This window comes from Quercus lobata, chromosome 10 (assembly GCF_001633185.2).
Source record: "Quercus lobata isolate SW786 chromosome 10, ValleyOak3.0 Primary Assembly, whole genome shotgun sequence".
In the NCBI taxonomy this organism is placed as follows: domain Eukaryota; kingdom Viridiplantae; phylum Streptophyta; class Magnoliopsida; order Fagales; family Fagaceae; genus Quercus; species Quercus lobata.
The window spans coordinates 15002465-15025196 of NC_044913.1; the positions used below are offsets into that span (position 1 = coordinate 15002465).

General features: G+C 40.8%; 1 protein-coding gene across 1 annotated transcript; it reads right to left on the reverse strand.

Moving 5' to 3' along the window:
• Positions 1 to 8366: 8366 nt before the first annotated feature.
• Positions 8367 to 11089, reverse strand: LOC115962741 (protein NRT1/ PTR FAMILY 2.11-like). Its single transcript, XM_031081620.1, has 4 exons — positions 10912 to 11089; positions 10577 to 10794; positions 9689 to 10245; positions 8367 to 9601 (listed from the first exon to the last, which is right to left on the reverse strand). The coding sequence occupies exons 1-4, from the start codon at positions 11015 to 11017 to the stop codon at positions 8701 to 8703; spliced, it is 1782 nt and encodes a 593-aa protein (XP_030937480.1). The 5' UTR covers positions 11018 to 11089; the 3' UTR covers positions 8367 to 8700.
• Positions 11090 to 22732: the final 11643 nt, after the last annotated feature.

Here is a 22732-nt window from a genome sequence, read left to right on the forward strand (position 1 = left end):
TTGCGTTTTTCAGCTTAGCTTTTTTTTTTTTTTTTTTTTTTTTTTTTTTTTTTTTTTTACGCGTTTTTTTAGATTTGTGGTTACTGTTTATACACTGTTCAATAAACAGTATCTGCAAATTTTGACTTTTCAAACTTTTCAGCCAATCAGTGCACATCGTGTACTGTTTACGGACCCACAAATTTCACTTTTCAACAACTTTTTCATTATAAATGGGTCCCACGGTACTATTCACACATTTAAAAATTATTTTGCTACAGTATTTTTCAATTTTTAGTTTTCAACGGTATCCAAATGGACAGTGCTGAACTGTTTTCTCCTTGCGCATTTTCTCTCGGTTTTTATTTTTAAGCAGCAGTTGTTGGCTTTTATCTTCTAAACAGTATATCCGTATACTGTTTACAAGAACTCAAACCTTAGTAATTTTTTTATTAAAAATGGGTCTTATGGTACTATTTACATATTTAAAAATTATTTTGTTACAGTATTTTCAGTTTTCAACAAAATAAATTATATCCAAACAGACCCTAAAGTCTAATGAAACAAACTTTTCCACAATTTTGCTCTTTGGTGATTTGTGAATGGTAAAAATAAAATTGTAGATTTATGATTTTATCATTTATGTACAAATACAAATTATTTTATAACATTTTTACAAAATGTCAATGTAGACAATATTTTATTGATTTTTATTTAGATCAATTATTAATATCACTTATTTATTTATTAATAATCACTCACTGTATCATTAATTTGTAAAATAGTTTGTATCTAGCATTATTCGAAAAAGTTTATGCTACTAGACATTTTTATTTTTATTTTTTTTATTGCCACTAGACTTACTCTTATTTGAGAGGAAGAATTTAATGTTTTAGTCCTTTCAAGTTCCAACCATTCCACCTTCTCAAAAAAAAAAAAAAAAAAAAAGTTCCAACCATTCCACCTTCTCAAAGAAAAAAAAAAAAAAAAAAGGTTCCAACCATTCCCAATCCTCCCACCTATATTTTTCCTGCTCTGCTCCTGATTGGCTCACCTAGACTAATGTTTTCTCTCTCAAAGACCACTTTTTGTTTGGAGTCTTCCTTTTTTTTTTTTTAGTGAAAAAAAAACCTTTTGTTTGTCTTCTTAGGTGCATGTGAATGCGAATTTGAACGTTTTCTGACGACAGCTAAGTCGTCATTGCTGACCTAAAGTCCACTGGTTTCTAATTTCCATGAACGGTTGAGAAAGTCTTGAAGAATTAGGATTATATATATGCATGCCTCCGACATACATTAACTATTCCTTTTGGTAAGTTTTTTATTTTATTTTATTATTTTATTTTTAAATATAAAAAATTAAAAAAATTATCAAATTAATTAGTTATTTTTTCATTTTTCCATTTAACTTTCCACTTAAGTAAATCTTTGAGAGGGAAATGAGTACTATAATATTTGTTTAATATTCCACCTAAGCAAATGTTATAATGTATCCGTCCATTTAACCTTCCACTTAAGCAAATAAATATTATCTAATATTTATAATATTCAACTGTAAATATTTTTATTTCTCTAATATTTCAATTTTAATAAAATTTTTAGCAACTACTATCAAGAGGCATAGAAAGTTTGCCAAATGTGTAAATACCAAATATGTAACTAATGTGTTGGCTGATAAATATTTAAAACACAAAGTTTCCAGTATATGTTATCTCAAATTTCCAACTAATAATTTTGTTCCATCCAAATCAAAATAGTTTAAAATTTTGTCATGTGGCACATTCCTTGAAAAGAAAAGAAAATACTTTTCATTTGACTCTAATATAGTACTACCTAATGAGTATCATATATGAATTAAAAGATGATTTTTTACAAAATCTTTTTATATGAATTTATAATGTATTTGCACATCGCAAAGCACATCCACTCATTTTTCTTTGTTAACGTGTATAGTGTTGTAGGCTTCTATATAAAGGTTCTCATGTACATTCTTTAACTATGAAATACAATACACTCATTTAGTATTTCTAACATGGTATCAGAGCCACCTTCTTGTGGCCATGGTTTTCTGTTCTTACAGTGTATTTAAGAGAAATCTTTGTCCTCCTCGGTGTTTCTTCGCTACATTCATCTTCTTTAGCTTCCCACTGCTGCCGTCAAAATTCTCCGATATAGTCATGCCACCGTTAAAAGTCGTATCAACATTGTAAGACCATTGCCTTCCTCAAACTACCGTCACAAAGCCAAATTTCATTCAAGGGATCTTCTTAACTTTATCAAATCTCAAGGTTTCATCAAGTTTCTATCTTGAGTTTAAAAGGGGGTGTTAGAAATATATTAGTTCATTGGTATAGGCCCAAGCTTAATTCTACTTTGTGTGCAAGCCAAGTCTCCTACTTGTACTAGAAGTCCATTAGTCTAGGATTTAGTTTACTATATATACACATGTTATGGTTTATTGTAACACAGGATTTGTACTGCACTCTAATATATTATTGATGTAGTCCTTTAGGGTTTCCTCCGTAGATGTAGGCTGTTAGGCTGAACTACGTAATTCTCGTGTGTTATTTTGTTCTACACTTTATGCTTTCGCTTCTGCATCCATATTAGCATATTTAACATGGTGTATCAATGCTAATATTTAACATGGTATCAGAGCCATTGCTCTAACTTTTTTGTGTTTTGCAGTCTTGTCTTTATTGGTAATTTCTGCTACCTCAACTTCTCTGGTCAGTAAGCCTCTTCAGTGCCTCTCCTGACTGCCCTGCTGTCGTTAGAGGTCTCAGGGTTGAATCTCCGCCTCTAGAAGCTCAATCTTCACTGCCAAGACCATTGCCTTCGTCGGATCTGTTGTTTTTGACCACTAACTAAGACACAAATCATATCAGCGTGTAGCTTGTAAAACGATTTACTCAACATCGCTAGAAATGTCACCATCTGACGATCCACACTCCCTCACGCGCCGGCCAAAGTTTCGGTGAGTTCAGCCATGTGCTTTACATGTTGCCGTATTCCTCCACGCACCTGGACTGCACCTGTTAACATCATTGCTGACGTCATTTTGCCACGTCAACCCTAGTTGTGTCATCCTCTGATGTCATCAGCTCGCATCATCGCTAACGTCATCTCCAACTTGACTTTGACTTAAGGCAATTGACTCTTTCAAGTGTTGACATTGACTTTGACTTCGGCAAAGTTGACCGTTGACTTTTTACCAGAGTTGACTTTTTTGCAATCAGGTACTTATTATTCAGTTTTTCACGTAGATTTCATTTTTGCAATCCATTTTTGCATTTTTTTGCTTCTAAATGAAGAATAAGGACATGCCTTCTTCTTGTTGCAATAATCGTTGTCGACAATCCAGCAAACGTTTTTGCAAATGTTTTGACCACAATATTGAGACTTGGTATCATCGCAACAAATCAGTTGTTTTAATTTCTGCTGCTACTGTTGCTAACATTAAGAGTGTCCAACCAATGGCTCTTGTCTTTACACAGTCTAAGTCTTTAGGATGCACTTTCACCATGTCCATAAATGACCTTAAGAACATCATCACTAATGTCATTCGTATGGTTGGTAATGCATCTTATGCCTCTACTCTCTCAGCTTTATTTGGTATGTCTCATTCCTCTTAACTTATGGATTCTGCTTGTTGCAATCATATGACACCTCACTTGTCCTTATTTTCTAAACTTAAGCCTGCACCACACCCTCTTAATATTTGCACAGCAAATGGCTCCACAATGTTTGGTCATAATATAGGTTTCGTTTCGACCTCCAACCTCTCGGTTCCTGGGGTCTTTAATGTTCCTAACCTTTCTTATAATTTTTTTTATGTGGGACAATTAGCTGAGTTGGGTTATCGCATTATCTTTGATTATTCTAGGTGTATTGTGTAGGATCCGAGGACGAGCTGGGGATCGATCCTAGAGTTGGGCATATGTTTTCCGTGGACAACCTTCATCTTCCACTTGTTGCTCTTATTTCTGTTGCTGCAGCTGCTGCAGTTTCTTCTATTCCTTTGCTTGCGCTTTGGCATGCTTGACTTGGTCACACATCTTCCTCTCGGGTATAACAATTGACTTCTAGAGGTTTGTTAGGTTCAGTGTCTACAGAAAATTTTGATTGTGTTTCATGTCAATTAGGAAAACAACTAGCTTTTCCTTTCAATACTAGTGAATCAATATTCACTAATATCTTTGACCTTATTCATTTTGATGTTTGAGGGCCTTCCTTTGTCTCTAGTATTGGTGGATCTCGATATTTTGTTATCTTTGTTGATGCTTACTCTCGCTATAGCTGGATTTTTCATATGAAAGATCGTTTTGAATTATTGCAAGTATATTCTACTTTTGCAAAAATGGGTGAAACTCAATTTTCTAAACGTATCAAAATTTTTCGATCTGATAATGCTCTTGAGTACACTCAATATGCTTTCCAAGTTGTTTTGCATTCCTATGGCACTGTTCATCAACTAACTTGTCCAGGTACCTCTCAGCAAAATGGTAGAGCCAAACGAAAATTTCGTCATATTCTTGACACTGTTCGTGCTCTCTTTCTCTCTGCCAAAGTTCCTGTTCCTTTTTGGGGTGAAGTTGCTTTTCATGCTGTTCATGCTATTAATCACACTCCAAGTCCTGTTATCCAAAATCAAACTCCATATGAGCGCCTTTTTGGGTCTCCAGACTATCACTACCTTTGCCCCTTCGATTCTGCTTGTTTCGTTCTTCTTCAACCACATGAGCATAAAAAACTTGAGTCTCGATCAAGGCTTTGTTGTTGTCTTGGGTATGGCGAAACTCAAAAGGGGTATCAGTGTTATGATCCTGTCTCTCATTGTCTTCGTATTTCCCGTAATGTTGTCTTTTGGGAACATCGTTTCTTTGTCGAGCTCTCTCACTTCCGTGCCTCTCTATCTTCCTCCTTTGTCTTAGATCTTTTTCCAGATGAGGCACATATTCTTTTTGTAACTACTCTTGATCCTCCTGTAGCTGCTCCTGATTCTCCTGTAGACTTCTCTATCCAACCAGCAGATATCCTTGATCCCTTTCTTAGTTCACCTTTTAATGAACAGGTAAGAATGAACATGTCGAAGCCGAGCTACCTAAACCTGAGCTTGGGTCCCCTGCTACTGCTCTGCCTGACGATCTTGCACAAGACATTCCACCTCATCACTCAACTCGGATAAGATCCATTCTTGCACATTTACTTGATTATTATTGTTACATTGCTCTTACTACATTGCACGAGCCTAACACCTATCATGAGGCTTCTACTAACCCTTTATGGCAGATTGCAATGAAAGAGAAACTTGATGCATTATCTAAAAACCATACTTGGGATTTGGGGACTCTCCCTTGTGGGAAATTTGTGGTTGGCTGTAAGTGGATCTACAAGATGAAGACTTGCTCTAATGAGTCCATTGAGAGCTACAAAGTTCGTCTGATTGCAAAAGGTTTTACATAGGAGTATGAGATTAATTATGAAGAGACCTTTACTCCGGTTGCTCGTATCTCATCTATTTGTGCCCTTTTAGTTGTTGTTGCTACCAATAAATGAGATATTTTTCAAATGAATGTAAAAAATGCATTCCTTAATGGGGATTTAAGTGAAGAAGTTTATATGCAACCTCCTCTTAGTCTCTCTATTGAATCAAACAAGGTTTATCACCTTCGACGTGCACTTTATGACCTTAAATAAGCTACACGAGCTTGGTTTGCCAAATTTTCCTCTACCATCTCTCGCTTGGGTTACATGGCCAGTCATTATGATTCTATCTTATTTCTTTGTCGCATTGACAATGGAACTATTTTACTTCTCCTGTATGTGAATGATATGATCATAACTAGTAATGACCTCAGTGACATTCAAGAACTTTAGGATTTTCTTAGTCAGCAGTTTGAGATGAAAGATCTTGGACATCTCAGCTACTTCTTGGATCTTGAAATCACTCATTCTACAAATAGACTTTATATTATTCAAGCCAAGTATGCCTTTGAACTCTTGTCTCGAGCAGGACTTACTGATAGCAAGACTGTTGACACTCTAGTTGAGCTTAATGCGCATCTGACTCCCTCAAGAGAGAAACCATTATCTAATCCCTCTCTTTACAGATGCTTGATTGGCAGCCTAGTTTATCTCACTATCACTCGTCTAGCATTTTGTATGCTGTTCATCAGGTGAGCTAGTATCTATTTACTCTATGATCGACTCACTATACTGCTAATCTGCGCATTTTTTGATACCTAAAGGGTACTCTCTTCTATGGTCTTTTCTACTCTGCTTAGTCTCTTCTTATTCTCTGTGCATTTTCTGATACTGATCGTGCAGGAGATCCCACTGATCACACCACTGGTTATTGCTTTCTTCTTGGTTCTTCTTTGATTTCTTGTCGAAGTAAGAAACAAACTCATGTGACCCGCTCCAGTACTGAAGCAGAATATAGTGCCCTTACTGATACCACATCTGAGCTCTTTTGACTATGATGGCTTCTCAAAGACTTAAGTGTGTCCACATCTTTAGCTACTTCTCTTTATTGTGACAACTAGAGTGCTATTCATATTACTCATAATGATGTCTTCCATGAACGAATTAAATACATTGAGATTGATTGTCATTTTATCCGTTATCATCTTATCCATGGTACTCTCAAGCTTTTATCAGTCGATCTCCTCCAAAGATCAACTTGCAGATATCTTCATCAAGTCACATCCTAAGGGATGCCTTCGTGATTTGGTTGACAACTTCAAGTTGGTCTCACACCCACCTTGAGTTTGAGGGGGGTTGTTAACATGTATAGTTTTGTGGGCTTTAGGCCCACCTAGATTACTTGTATAGCACATATGCTTATACTACACTCTTGCTTGTAATACACTCTTACTTGTACTGCACACATATGCCTCCTATATAAAGGCTCTCATGTACATTCTTTAATTATGAAATACAATACATTCATTTAGTATTTCTAAGAGCACTTATAGCAGTAGAGCTAAAAAGCTATATAGCTATTTTAGCTCCACCAAAATACAAAAAAACCCATACAGCAGTGGAGCTAAACCTATTTTTTTTAACTTCATTGCTATAGTGCACATATGTAGATAGATGTGTACTGTAGCTTAGAGCTAAAAATAAAAAATAATTTTTTATTCCCTGCCCGGTTAAAATAATATATGTTCATCACTCCCTCATCATCTAACGCTTCTCTCTCCAAACCCAATCCTCATCGCCTGTTCCTTTCTTCCTCATCACCACCACTCACTTCCCTCCACCTCCGTCTCTCTCTCTCACCCACTTTGCTCTCTCTCCACTACCACAACAACAACCCCACCGCTTTCTCCACCGCAAATGACGCCGTATCATTCCCTGGCAGAGACGACAACAACAACAACAACAATGGAAATAGCGGCGGTAGCGGAGGAGGAGGAGGCGATGAGGCGTCGTCGGCGGAGGACAAGAACAAAGAGGAGGCTTTGATGGTGCTGGCGGAGGCTGGGAGGTCATTGAAGAATTTGCTGAAGGACTTGGTGGCGGCGATCGAGGCTGGGAGAGTCCTCGGCGCGATGGTGTCGAGGTTTTTGGAGTTGGAGAAGTCGCCGGTGTTGAGGTGGTTGATGCAGTTCGGCGCAGTGGTTGCTATGTGATACAATTAAGTTTCGGCGCTGTTTCCACTAGCTAGCTGTGCAAATTTCCTATTGGGTTTTTTTGGGTTTATTTTGTTTTACGGTTTAGTAATCAAAATCACTTCAATTTGGCCAAGTTAGCTTGAGTTTGATTTTTTTTTTTTGGTGGTGATTTGTGTGGTGGTTTTTGGCTAATTTGGATTTTTGGCTGTAGTTGTGGGTGGTTGTTCTTGGCTTGCTAGTTGTTGTTGGGTGGTTGTTCTTGGTTGGCAGTGGTTATGGATTGTGCGGTTGATTGGTTTGTGATGTTTTTTTTTGGTAGTAGGATATATTATTTTATTGTAATAGATATATTATTTCATTGTAATGTATATATTATTTTATTATGTTGAAACCTAAAATAAATCCACTACTGCAGTATGTGAGTAGGTAAAATAGATAAAATAACTTGCCAAATAGCTAAATTTTTAGCTTCATTGCAGTGGATGCTCTAACATTCTCAAATGAACACCCAATCAACCAAAAAAAGAAAAAAAAAAAAAAGATTCCGCCTCTCATTTTCACTGATGCATGATGGAGCACTATCTATTAAATTATACATATGGATATACAGTAAATCCAAAGTTGTTGTTTATTTTTATTTTTATTTTTTAATGCTTTATCTAGATGCTTAGCATGTGTTTCTCAAAAAAATAAAGATGCTTAGCATGTGATGTTGTTACGAATCAATCCTGAACAAAAAGTTTTTCATATGTTAATTGAGAACATATTGACAACTCCAAAACATCTCATGGATTATTATCTTCCCCGACATCCCTTTTTGGTTATATCAAGCATTTTAGTATTCCATTTTAGTTTCATTTCTATGTTACATACCCTGATTTACCAACATAGGCAAACTCTTCAAAAGAACAGGGGAATTTGTATCCTGTCGTTTGGTCCTATACAAAGCTACTGCATAATGCATCATCATACAAATTCCAAACAGCAAGGACGTTATTCTAGGTACTATATAGCCTACTACTGTATAATCTTGCCGTGTGATATGGTTCATACATGAATTGGGAGCCTAGGGTGAATTTGATTACCAATGAACTTGATTATCAAACAGTAGTTTTTTGAGGTAGTGTAGATCCTAGGTTGACTACAAGGGTATCCTTGCTAACCCCTTTGTACTTGTACCATTTCGCACATACTAGAAAGTAGCCAAAGTTTAATACCCCCAGAGCAGCTACTGTGTAATAAAAGTAATCCAATCTTCCCTTGTTAAGATCTTCTGGTAACCAATTTCCGGTTGCAGCCTTCCTTGTGGTCCGATGAATTATTGATATCAGGAAACTACTTAAATAACTTGAACCTGCCATGCCACAGAAGAAAAGAGATCCTCCAATGCTTCTCATGTTCTCGGGGAATTGCTTGTAGTAGAATTCAACTTGGCCAACTGAAGCAAACGCTTCAGTTAATCCGGCAAGTACGAATTGAGGAACCAACCATACAGCTGACATTGAGGAAATTGCACCTTTTCTTGGCACAATTCCTATTGTTGGCTTGGTTAGAGCTATGGTCCTTCGACGCTCTTCCACCAAGGCAGATACTATCATGGTAATTACGGAGAGAAATATGCCAATGCCCATCCTTTGGAGGATTGTGATGCCGCCATCTTTTCCTGTGATCTTTCGGAGGAATGGAACAACTATTCTGTCATAGATGGGTATAAAAATGGTCAAGCTCAGCATCAAGAAGACAACGTAGGATGCAGCTGGGATCTGGAAATTGGTGTTTCCAAGGTGCCTGTCGGATTGAAGGGCTTGAAAGACTGCAAAAGTATGCTGTTGGACTATAACGATATGGCATATGATGGCTGCAGCCCATATGGGAATCACTCTCACCACGCATTTCACTTCTTCCACTTGCTGCATTGTGCAAAGTTTCCATGGATTGGCAGATGATCCATCTGGATTAATTTGGTCTTGGGGGTTCAAAGTTGCTGCTTTGTCAAGGAATCTGCCAAAGTTATCAATTTGACTAGTTAATTTTTACACTCAGTTGGTCCAAATGGCCATCAAATGCAAAATTCTTGAAGTTGGTTACCTGAATTGGTCTGTGTAAGAAAGCTTGGCGTTGATAGAACTAGTTGGCAGATGGTTGAAGAGGGACAACGATGGTTGTTCTGGTGGATTTAACCCCCTTCTCTTAACAGCAACCACTAAAACCTGTACCACACTGGTCATGGGAGTACCAGTGGCTTTCACTTTCACATACATTTTTGAACCCATGAAGAAGAGTGCACATGCAATGAGCATCAGAATTGCTGGAATTCCTAAACCTATAGCCCAGCTCACATTGGACTGCACATACACAATGAATGTAAGAGATACCATCTGGGCAAAGGTAAAGGTAAAGAAGTACCAATTGAAAAAGCTATTGATTCCCCTCTTTCCAGATTCTGTTTTGGGGTTGAACTGGTCTGCTCCAAAGGCCAAGTTGCATGGCCTGATGCCAGCAGCTCCTACTATAAGTAGTCCAAACCCAGTAAGCAAAAATGCCATTTGCCCTGCTGTTGGTCCTTTGCATGTGTTCTCTGCTGATCCACAGTGGGGTGGGTGGAGCTTCTTGATTGCTGCTGTTAGTTGTATTACTAACAATCCCTTTACAGAAACAAACAAATCAGACACTTAATGACAAAAGTTATACGAGATAAAAACTGGTATGTAACTTGCAGTTGATGCAAGAAAGGTACTTTGGTATGTAACATACAAAAACTGTTCATAATAATGAATTCTAATTTTACATTTTTTAAATTGTCAATTCAGCCTAGTAGAGCCTTTAGTTCTTCTCAGACCTCAGTTCTTGGTATTTAGCTATTTATAACAACTAAGCTTTGGCAGAAGACAAATTTGGTTATACACTAGTGTCATCTCTTACTGCATACAACTTGATGAAAATTTTCAGAATGAATGATGATAGTAAAATTAGTACCATAAAAGAGGCAATTGTTGCAAATCCCAAAGTCTTGTAGCGACCAAAGTAAGTGTCACAAAGGTAAGCTCCAAGCAAGGTGGAAAAATTGGTTGTGCCGTTGAAGATGTTAATAATATTTGTAGCTGTAATGCTCTTCATGTTGAAGACAGTAGTAAGATAGATCAAGAGGTTGGATAAGGTGCCAATGGCTCCCAGCTTCTCAAAAGTTTCATTTCCTGAAATTTTATCCAAATGGGTCACTCAGGATTAAAAGATTAACAAACCAAAAGTGAAAAAGGAAAGAAAGAACCAAGAAGGGTATGACGCAAAAGACAAGCTTCACTCTCACTCACCTATGATAAATGGCATGATTTTCCATCCTCTGTAGTTAATCTCAGGCTCATCAGTTGTAACAGCTTTCGGGTTCTTCTCCATGGTTTCTTTATCATTCTTCTCCATTCTCTCTCTCTCTTTCCTCTCTGCTATCTGAGGTGACTTAATACTCCTATATATTAACAAGTCAAGTAAACAAGTAGGAACTAGGAACTGAAGTGCTGAACAGTTTTACTTTTAAGTCTAATGAGACAAGCTTTTCCACAATTTTACTATTTGACCATTTGTGAATAAAATAGTAGATCTTTGATTTCACTATTTAGATACATATACAAATTATTTTATAATATCTTTACAAAATATCAATGTAAGTAAAATTTTATTAGTTTTTATTTAGATTTATTATTATTATCACTTCTTCATTTATCAATAATCACTCACTATATCAATAATTTGTAAAAATTTTTTAAAAATAATTTGTGTCTAGCATTATTCAAAAAAGTTTATGCTACTAGATTTTTATTTATTTATTTTTTATGCCACTAGACTTTTTGATAAACATTATGCCACTAGACTTACTCTTATTTGGGAGGAAGAATTTAATGTTTTAATACTTTCAAGTTCCAACCATTCCCAATCTCCCACCTATATTTTTCCTGCTCTGCTCCTGATTGGCTCACCTAGACTAATGTATTCTCTCTCATAGACCACTTTTTGTTTGAGTCTTCTTAGGTAAACATTATGCCACTAGACTTACTCTTATTTGGGAGGAAGAATTTAATGTTTTAATCCTTTCAAGTTCTAACCATTCCCAATCTCCCACCTATATTTTTGCTTGGAATTATGCCAGGACACAATTTTTGGCATAATTTTATATCACAGCTTACCATATGGTGAGTTGTGATTAATAAGAATATGTCTTTGGATCATATGGGGATATATTCTTATCAATCATAATTCGCCATATGATGATTTGTGGTACAAATCATCATATGCATGCCTCCGACATACATTTGCTAATCCTTCTTTTTTTTTTCTTATAAAAAATTAAAAGAATTATCAAATTAATTAGTTATTTTTTCATTTTTCCATTTAACTTTCCACTTAAGTAAATCTTTGATAGGGAAATGAGTACTATAATATTTGTTTAATATTCCACCTAAGGAAATGTTATGATGTATCCATCCATTTAACCTTCCACTTAAGCAAATAAATATTATCTAATATTTATAATATTCAACTGTAAATATTTTTATTTCTCTAATATTTCAATCTTAATAAAAATTTTAGCAACTACTATCAAGAGCCATAGAAAGTTTGCCAAATGTGTAAATACCAAATATGTAACTAATGTGTTGGCTAATAAATATTTAAAATACAAAGTGTCCAGTATATGTTATCTCAAATTTCCAATTAATAATTTTGTTCCATCCAAATCGAAATAGTTTAAAATTTTGTTATGTGGTGCATTCTTAGAAAGGAAAAGAAAATACTTTTCATTTGGCTCTAATATAATATTGCCTAATAAGTATCATATATGAATTATAAAGATAATTTATTTACAAAATCTTTTTATATGAATTTATAATGTATTTGCACATCACAAAGCACATCCACTAATTTTTCTCAAATGAAAACCCAATCAACCAAAAAAAAAAAAAAAAAAAAAAAAGGAAGAAGAAGAAGAAGAAAAAATAAGATTCCATCTCACTTTCACTGATGCCTGATGGAGCACTATCTATTAAATTATACATATGGATATACAGTAAATCCAAAGTTGTTGTTTATTTTTATTTTTTAATGCTTTATCTAGATGCTTAGCTATGATGTTGATATGAATCAATCCTGAACAAAAAGTTTTTCATATGTTAATTGAGAACATATTGACAACTCCGAAACATCTCATGGATTATTATCTTCCCCGACTTCCCTTTTAGGTTATATCAAGCATTTTAGTATTCCACTTAATTTTTAATATATATATATATATATATATATATATATTATATTTATAAATTTTTTTATGTGGCCGGCTAGCTTATGAGATATTTGACATGACACATGTGGATTGCATGATCATGGAGTAGGTGATCTGTGCATGTGTCGTTCTCTTCACACTCGTCACATGGTTTTGGGATGGGATTATTAAATCAGACACGAAAATTTTCAAAACGTTTTTTATAAGAAAAATGGCAACAATAGTGGATCAAATTTTGTAAAAGTCATATTAAATTTTTGTGGTGTTTCGTGTATATGTTGTGATTTTGGGATGGGATTATTAAATCATACATGAAAATTTTCAAAACGTTTCATATATATATATATATATATATTTGCAAGATTTGTAGTGATTGATGTATAAGAAAAATAGCAACAATAGTGGATCAAATTTTGTAAAAGTCATGTTATATCTTTGTGGTGTTTCATGTATATGTTGTGATTGGTGTATAAGAAAAATGGCAACAGTAGTGAATCGTCTTTTGTGAAAGTCATTTTATATCTTTGTAGTATTTTGCGTATATATATTGTAGGGACAAAGGCCCAAGATCATACAATGGGCCTTGGGTCCCATATAAAAGTTCGACCATGTCTGAGGAGAAGGTGTGGGTGCCAAAAGGGCTCCCGGCCCAATTCTTATGGGCCCAAAAATATTTAAAAGGCGGTCCAAGGAGAAATGTCTCCTCGGACGTACCAAATATGGCTCAAACATGCACTCTGCCTGCTATAAGGATCCACTCCTACGAGCATTAGTAACAAGGATGAGTCCCACAAGCCCGTAAGAGGGAAGAAAGTGTAGGATGCCAAATGAGAGGCTACAGCTGCCACATTAAATGCATGACAGCTACTTTTCTGACCGCATTAATGTGGAGAGGACTTGCGAACAGTGTTGCCTTGGCTACCATAACTCACAGAAAGATGGGGGAGATGTCCGATAGGACGGGCACTCAAGTGAAGGTCCAGATGATCAACAAATGTAAGACCCTGATGACTTCAAGGGGGTTATATAAGAGAGGTGAGTCCCCATGAAAAGGGGGACGAAAAACAGGAACTGAGAACAGAAGAACATGGTGAGAACCATAGCCTTTAAGCAGGGACAGAGATACATCCTCCACGTCTCCTCGGACCATATATCTAATGGACATGAAGGAGATTTTTTTTATTTTCAATTGTTCTATGGCCCAATGTTAACTAGTATACACTTCGTTAAGGCCTAGCTCTGTAACCCACTCTCTATAAATTCATTGTTTCGGGTTCCTTGGGCCAGAACCCCATACTTGTTGGGCCTGGACCCTGAATTGCGACCCTAAAATTGGCGCCGTTTGTGGGGAGAACTTGTGCCTCAGCAAGTGAGACCGTTAGAGATGGAAGGATCAGGTCTGCGCCAAACGGGACATGCAGACTCCCAACGACAGGACAACTTCTTGAACCTCGAACGGGAGAGAGATCAAGACAAGCGACGAGAGGGTAGTGTAAATACCTCCCACGCGAGCAGAAATGGCTCGAAAGGGAAAGGTCACGCATCCCAAAAGCGGGATGATCATAGGGCTCTACAGCAAGAAATCGACGACTTGAAGAAGAAGTTACGCCAAGCGCAACGAAGGCGTCCTTCCCTCAGTCCGGACACTAGCAATGAGGAGGACAATGAGTACAGGCGGAGATCGAGAACCCCGCCAAGTGAAACCTTCTCCTATGAGGAAGAGCAACCTCACAAACGCAGTCACAAAAGTCCATCTTACAAGGGCTTAGCAAATGACGCCATGAGTAAGGCCTTGGACCGCATCTCCCAGTCACCTTTCACACGTAGGATAGAGGGGGATGAGCTTTCTCGGCGGTTCCACCAACTTGCTTTTGCCATATATAATGGTCGGACGGACCCAGTAGAGCACGTAATCCAATTTAACCAGAGGATGGCCGTTCATTCTAGGGACGAGGTGTTGATGTGCAAAGTGTTTCCGTCCAGTTTGGGATCCATGACGATGAGATGGTTCGATGGCCTCAAGCCAAACTCCATAAACTCTTTTAAGCAGCTAATACAGGCTTTCAGTTCTCGCTTCATAACTAGCAGTAGAGTTCCTCGGCCCCTAGATTCCCTCCTGTCCCTGTCCATGCGAGAAGGAGAGACCCTGAAGGCCTACTCAGACATATATTGGGAAATGTATAACGAGATAGAGGGAAATTACGATGATGTCGCCATTAGCACATTCAAGAGGGGCCTGCCGACAGAGCATGGTTTAAGAAAGTCCCTGACTAGGAAACTGGTCATCAGCGTGCGCCAACTCATGGATCGAATTGACAAGTACAAGAGAGTCGAAGAGGACCAACAGACGGGAAAGGGCAAAGCAAAGGTTGTCCCTCAGGAGAGGAGGGACTTCAGGTCGGACCGTTTTAACAATAGTAACCGGCCGAGAAGGGATTACTCGGAGCAATCTGGATCCACAGGGGCATAGGCAGTCCATTGCATAAGGTCCTAGAGAAAGTGAAGAACAAACCATTCTTTCAATGGCCAAGTAGGATGGCAGGCGACCCCGCGAAATGTAACTAGAATCTGTATTGCGAATATCACCAAGAGCCGGGCCACACCATCGATGACTGCAGGAATCTGAAAAACTACTTAGACCTGCTGGTCTGAGAGGGAAAGTTGAGACACCTTTTGCATCATCCTGTTGGACTGCAGGAGCAGTTGAACGTCGAAACAAGGCAAAGCACATTGAGTCCGCCCATTGGCACGATAAATGTCATTCTTGCCGTACTAGGAAGAACTGGCTCCCATCCTTTCAGAGTGATGTCGGTGGCTCGACTCCCCATTGAAGCTGATGATCGAGAATCCAAGAGGGCTAAAGGGATGGCCATGCCCCTAATTGGGTTTTCGGATAAGGATAAACTTGGAACCCTTCAGCCCCACGACGATGCTCTAGTCGTCACGCTTAGGATTGGGGGATATGACGTGAAGAGGGTGCTGGTCGATCAGGGCAGCGTTGTGGAAGTAATGTACCCCGATTTGTACAAGGGGTTGAAGCTGAAACCAGAGGACCTGACAGCATACGACTCCCCTTTGGTGAGTTTCGAAGGGAAAACCTTCACTTCGAAAGGCTTGATTAGGCTGCCTATACAGACAGGCTCGGACATAGTGGAGGTGGACTTCATAGTGGTAGACACTTACTTGCCCTACACCGCCATTGTAGCCAGATCGTGGCTTCACGCACTAAGGGAATAGCGAGCTGCTGGCTTCAAAACTGCAAATTACCCCGAGGGTACCTTGCATACAAGAAGTTGGCTGCTTGAACTCATTAACTCATTTATGAAGAGGTCAACCTTACAACAAAAGGTGAAGTACCCGTCGGAGGGTCGGGTGAAAGAAGTAATAGGGGACCAAGCCATGGCTCAGCAATGCATTGTGTTCGCCATCTCCCGACGACCGAGTACTGAGCCCTCCACCTCAGCCAAGAATGGCTTATAGCAATTAACAACCCCGGCCCTAGCCTCGGGTAGTGGGGGACCCGTAGAGGGGGCAAGCTGTGAGGATTTGGAAAAAGTTCTTGTAGGCTCCGATCTGGAAAGATTTTTTCAAGTCGGCTCAGAACTGCCGCCTCAAGAGAAGGAAACCCTGATTGACTTTCTCAAACAGAATGTGGACGTGTTTGCATGGAACACTGACGAGTCTCTGGGGGTCGATCCAAATTTCATTTGCCACCACCTTAATGTTAGCCCAGCCGTGACACCTAAGAAGCAACCTTCTCGGCGACCGTCGAAAAAGCATGCGGATGCGGTGAGAGAGGAGGTGATGAAATTGAAGAAAGCGGGGGCTATCAAAGAGGTATTTTACCCCGAGTGGCTGGCCAACACCGTTGTGGTGAAGAAGAAGATTGGGAAATGGCGGGTCTGCGTGGACTTCATAGACCTGAACAAGGCCTGCTCGAAGGATCCTTTCCTTATGCCTCAGATAGACCAATTGGTGGATTCGACCATGAGACACCCTCGAATGAGCTTTTTGGACGCCTTCCAAGGCTACCATCAAATATCCCTAGCTGCCGACGACTAAGAAAAAACAGCTTTTGTCACCCCCGTTGGAAACTACCACTATAAGGTAATGCCCTTTGGTTTGAAGAATGCCGGGTTAACCTACCAGAGGATGATGACTAGGATGTTTGAACTACAGATGGGTAAGAGCATTGAAGTCTATATAGATGACATGGTGGTGAAGAGCAAGTTAGTGTCCAACCACGTCAGAGACCTCGGCGATGTTTTTGAAATTCTGAGAAAGTACAGGCTGCACTTGAACGCGTCCAAGTGTTCATTTGGAGTGGGGTTAGGGAAATTCTTAGGTTACATGGTAACCCATAGAGGTATTGAAGTCAGCCCCGACCAAATTAGAGCTATCCATAGCCTGCAACCTCCTCGGAACCCCAAAGAGGTCCAAAAACTCACCGGCATGATTGCCACCTTAAACCTTTTTATCTCCTACTAGGCGGACAGGTGCAGGCCTTTCTTCCTCTTATTAAACAAGTGGAAGGGGTTCGAGTGGATTGAAGAATGCGCCTTAGCCTTCCAGCAACTTAAGGATTATCTGTCTCGGCCACCAATCATGTCCAGTCCTGAAGTCGACGAGGTTCTATTCGCCTATATTGCTGTGGCCCCTCGCGCAGTGAGCCTAGTGCTAATCCAGGAAGATAACGGCACACAACGGTCTGTCTACTACGTGAGCAAATCGTTGCATGAGGCAGAAATCCGTTACCTCCCCCTCGAAAAGGCCGTCCTGGCAATCGTACAAGCCATGCGGAAGCTCCCCCACTACTTCCAGACACATACCGTTGTTGTACTAACCCAACTCCCGCTCAGATCAATACTTCGAAGTGCCGATTACACGGGTAGAATAGCAAAGTGGGGGACGATTCTTGGTGCCTTCGACATTAGGTACGTGCCTTGTACCGCTGTGAAGGGCCAAGTCTTCGCGGATCTGGTAGCTGAGTTTGCCGAACCCTCATCAGAAGGAGGAGGAAGGCCACTATACTCAGACGAAAAACTGATTAGCGCAGTCTCTCGGCAAGAGCCCACTTGTTGGAAAGCATAAGTCGACGGCGCGGCCAACCAAAAGGGCTCAGGGGTGGGGCTCGTCCTGATTTCCCCCGAGGGAATTACCATTGAAAAATCATTAAGGCTGGGCTTCTCCGCTACGAATAACGAGGCAGAGTATGCAGCCTTATTGGAAGGGATGTCTATGATCCAGAAACTGGGCGAGAAATCTATAAGCATGTTCTCGGACTCAAGACTTGTCGTGGGACGAGTAAATGGGGAATTGGAGGCGAGTGATGAAAGAATGCAAGAGTACCTAGTCCAAGTCAAGCGCTTGCAGGCGCGTTTCAACTATTTCAACCTAATGCACGTATCCAGGAGCAGGAACACCCACGCTGACTGCCTTGCAATGCTCGCCACCTCTTCGGCACAACCCCTCCCTTGGGTTATACTCGTAGGAGATCTATACAGGCCATCAATGGTGAGAATCGAGTTGTTGCATGTTCACAGCGTCAGGGCAAGGCCTAGCTGGATGGATCCTTTAGTACTGTTTTTAAAGAACGACATCTTACTTGAAGATAAGAACGAGGCCGACAAGATTAGAAGAAAGGCTTCTCGATTCTAGCTATCCGAGGACTCCAAACTGTATAAGCGCTCATTTTCAGGACCGTACTTGCTATGCGTGCATCCAGATGCCACTAAGGCTATCCTGGAGGAATTGCACGAAGGAATTTGTGGGAGCCATACGGGGGGTAGGTCCTTGTCCCATAGGGCCATAATGCAAGGTTATTGGTGGCCGAGCATGCAGAAAGAGGCGCAGGAATATGTGAAGAAGTGCGATAAATGCCAAAGGTTCGCCTCGAATATACATTAACCAGGTGGGACCCTTAATCTGTTGTCCAGCCCTTGGCCATTCGCGCAGTGGGGCTTGGACATCCTAAGACCATTTCCCAAAGCAGTGGGGAACAAAAGGTTTCTCCTCGTCGGCATGGATTATTTCACAAAATGGGTCGAAGCTGAGTCGTTGCCAAACATTAGAGAAGTTGATGCTGAGAAATTTATTTGGAAGAACATCGTCACCAGGTTCGGAGTCCTTCACACCCTAATCTTGGACAACAGTCTTCAGTTTGATAGTAAAGTTTTCATAAGGTATTACAACGAGTTGGGAATTGCGAATAGGTACTCCACACCGGCTTACCCACAGGGGAATGGGTAGGCCGAAGCCGTCAATAAAGTCATAGTAAATGGGTTGAAGAAGAGATTAGATGACACGAAAGGAAGGTGGGTAGAGGAATTGCCCCATGTTTTATGGACGTACCGCACCACGCCACGCAGGTCCACAGGGGAGACCCCCTTTTCAATGACCTATAGAGCTGAGGCCGTCATTCCTCTAGAGACAAATTTCCCAACATTGAAGACCAGCACATTCTGCCCTAATGCTAACAACTGGCTACTAGAAGAAAGCTTAGACCTCATCGAGGAAAGAAAGGAGAGAGCAATGGTCCAACTCGCCTACTACCAACATACGCTTAAGCAAGGTTATGATGCCAAGGTGAAACTAAGACCCCTAGCACCTGGGGATCTGGTATTGAGGAAGGTCCTGGGCACTACAAGAAATCTAGCATGGGGAAAACTCAGACCAAATTGGGAAGGCCCATATCATATCATATCACCTCGGTGGCCGGTATGGGGGCCTGCTTTTTAGAAGATTTGGACGAACATGTAGTACCACGCCCTTGGAATGTAAATAACCTGAAAATGTACTATTATTAATGAAAGTTTGTAATTCTTGGCACCACACCATTGTGCAGTTTTATTTAAGTGTTAAACAGAACCCAAGTCCTGCCTGGCTCCTCGGACCACAGGTTAGGGGGAAATTAACTACTATGCAGTTTTATCTAAGTGTTAAACAGAACTCAAGTCCTGCCTGGCTCCTCAGACCACATGCTAGGGGGAAATTAACTACTACGCAGTTTTATCTAAGTGTTAAACAGAACTCAAGTCCTGCCTGGCTCCTCTGACCACAGGCTAGGGGGAAATTAACTACTACGCAGTTTTATCTAAGTGTTAAATAGAACCCAAGTCTTGTGTGGCCTTTCGGACCACAGGCTTGGGAGAAATTAACCTCAATGCAGTTTTATCTAAGTGTTAAACAGAACCCAAGTCCTGTATGGCTCTTCAGACCATAGGTTAGGGGGAAATTAACTACTACGCGGTCCTATCTAAGTGTTAAACAGAACCCAAGTCCTACTTGATTCCTCGGACCACAGGCTTGGGGGAAATTAACCATGATGCAGTTCTATCTATGTGTTGGACAGAACCCGAGCCCTGTGTGGCCCCTCGGACCATAGACTTGGGGGAAATTAACCTCGATGCAGTTTTATCTAAGTGTTAACTATCATTTTTTCATTATTTCATTCATGTTTAGCCATATTGCATAAATTTCGAGTAACGTTTGGCCCTCAGAAGTTAGTAACATAACCGATATTCATTCATAACAAAGGCAGAAAAGGAAGCAGTAAAACAAGATTCAAAGAAGAAATCATATCATTCATTAGGCTCCGAAATGTATTTTCTTACAAACATTGGCAAAATAAGGAAATAAAAGATAAAAGAAGACAACTACAAGAAAAGTCCTACACTAACGTCCTAGGCTTTATCTTGGGTAGAACTCTTTGCAGGGACCTCTGCCTCGGGGTGATCGCCTCCTGCCTTGGGCTTAGGTCCGACCTCCTTGGCTTGCGCGACAACGTTCCTTATAGTGAAGGCGTCCTCAGGCGACTTGTCCTTTACAGGTGGCTACACCTCCTCGGCTTCAGGTATGAGGGAATCTGGAGTAGTGACCCTAGCAGAGAGGGGCTCCTTAGGAGGAACTGAGCCCGGAATCTCTCGAATATCTTCAGGAAAGAAGATATTCTCAATCTTCCTATGGTCAGAGTCCGCGGGAACTGCCGCCCGGTCTAAGGCCACCCCCCAGGACATGGTGATGTAGTCCCTACAGACCGTAGCCACCTCCTCAGTCAGCCTGGCCTCGGTATCCGCCACTCCGCGCTCGTAAGAGGCTGCCACCGCAGCCTCAGCCGCCTCCCTGGCCAAGCGAGCCGCCTCTTTTGTCTTTATTAGCTTTGCCTTGAGGTCTGAGACCATCTGCTTCTCGGTCGCGAGGTTTATTTCGGACAGATGTAGCTGTTGGCGCATGTCTTCAACCTGCTTGGTTGTGGTCTTAAGGCCAGCCTCAGCACTGTCTCGGGCCTTAAGCGTCTCCTTTATTTCCTTATTCAGGCGGTCTTTTTCCAGCCTAAGGGCACCGGTATCTTTCTCTGCAGCAAGGCGGGACTGAACCTTAGTGTTTAGATCTTCCCGGGATTTCTTGGTCCACTCCTCAGCCACGAAGATTTGTTGAGTGACCTGCACGGGAGTGACAGAGGAATCATTAAAAGAAAATAACGAATAGGCAGGTTCAGAATAAAGAAATCGAACATAGAGGAGTCTTCGTTTACCATGGCCAGATCTCTCTTCAGCGACATGAAGAGATCTGGTTGCCGAGTAGCCCGGAGCCCCTTTATGTCACTAGGCAGGAGAAGGGGCTGCTGCAAGGCCTCAGCAAGGTAAGACACCTACCCTCGTTGGGACTCCCAAAGAGTTGCGTCCCAAAAAATAGGGGCACCGTCCAGCTCTAGGCGTGGGGACCAGGTGCGCTGTTCCCTCCTTATAACCGCCTCGTCTCGACTATCACGGACCTTGTCCTTTTTTCCTTGGGCTCTTTACCCTTCTTCTGTTGCTTAGCCTTTTCAGGGCCGACCTTGCCCTCTTCCAATTCTTCCACTAGTCTCTTCTGCCTCAAATTGGGAAGTGGTTGTAGCACTGGGTTAATGGAGGGGGGAAGAGGAGGAGGAAGTTTGGCTGTAACTTGCTCCTTGGGGGCATCCTTGGAAGACTGCCCATTATTTCTATTGGATAAGAGGCCCCTAAGACCAGACCTCGGCTTTAAGTCCATGTCCTCTTCTTCAATCTCTTGGCTAGTGTCAATCTGAGCAATTACCAAGCTAGGAGTGGGAGCCGCCGAGGAAGGATCTATGTCCAAACTGGAGTCTGAGAGCTTTACAGGCCTGGTTGATACCTCTCCCTCCTCGGCGAAGCGGAATTGGTCAATTTCAGCCTCAAGAGATGAGTGCGAGGAATTAACTCCTTCTCCTAGGATAGCTACCTCTTGGACGACGCACTGAACGGGCAATTGGGCTGGTGGAAGGTCTTTCCGAGCAAGAAAGCTTGGTATAGAAACGTTGATGTGGGCTAATCGAGGACTTCTAGCCCTTATGGCTTGACTCGCGTCCATGAAAGCGCGAGAAGAGGGCTTGTAGTCCAAGATAAGGGGAACAACACGCAATTGCCCGTCCTCGCTTACAAAGATCTCGGACCTTAGGAGGAAGTTGAGGGCTTGGACGTTGACCAGACTTATCCTCGAAGTTGTTTGTTCTTTGTCTACAAAATACCCAAAAGGAGGGTTATGTCAGTCCGAGAAGGCAAATAACCAAAACCAAAACTGAAATAAGTGAGAGGAAAGCTTAAGTCTAAGATCCCCGCCGAGGGATCTGACCCTATAGTGCCCCACCTGGTGTTCCCGCCCTAACTGGGCAGTAAAGACCGTCATGCCATGCTCCAGAGACGATCAAATAGTCGACCTTCAAGCCTTTGTTGGACTTGGGAAGGCAGGATATCAGCCTCACCTCGTCGGACTTGGATTTCAGGTAATACGACTCATTGAGGCAATGGCATTCGTACAAGTGAACTACATCGTGCCATGAGAGGCCGAGGTTCATCTGTTCGTTT

Excerpts from the sequence above, each read along its gene's own strand:
- LOC115962741 (XM_031081620.1), bottom strand. The coding sequence starts at position 11,017 with ATGGAGAAGAATGATAAAGAAACCATGGAGAAGAACCCGAAAGCTGTT. Across the intron at positions 10,795-10,911 it reads AATCATGCCATTTATCATAG|GAAATGAAACTTTTGAGAAG; the intron begins GTGAGTGAGAGT and ends ATAAAATTTCAG. Across the intron at positions 9,602-9,688 it reads TCTTACACAGACCAATTCAG|ATTCCTTGACAAAGCAGCAA; the intron begins GTAACCAACTTC and ends TAACTTTGGCAG.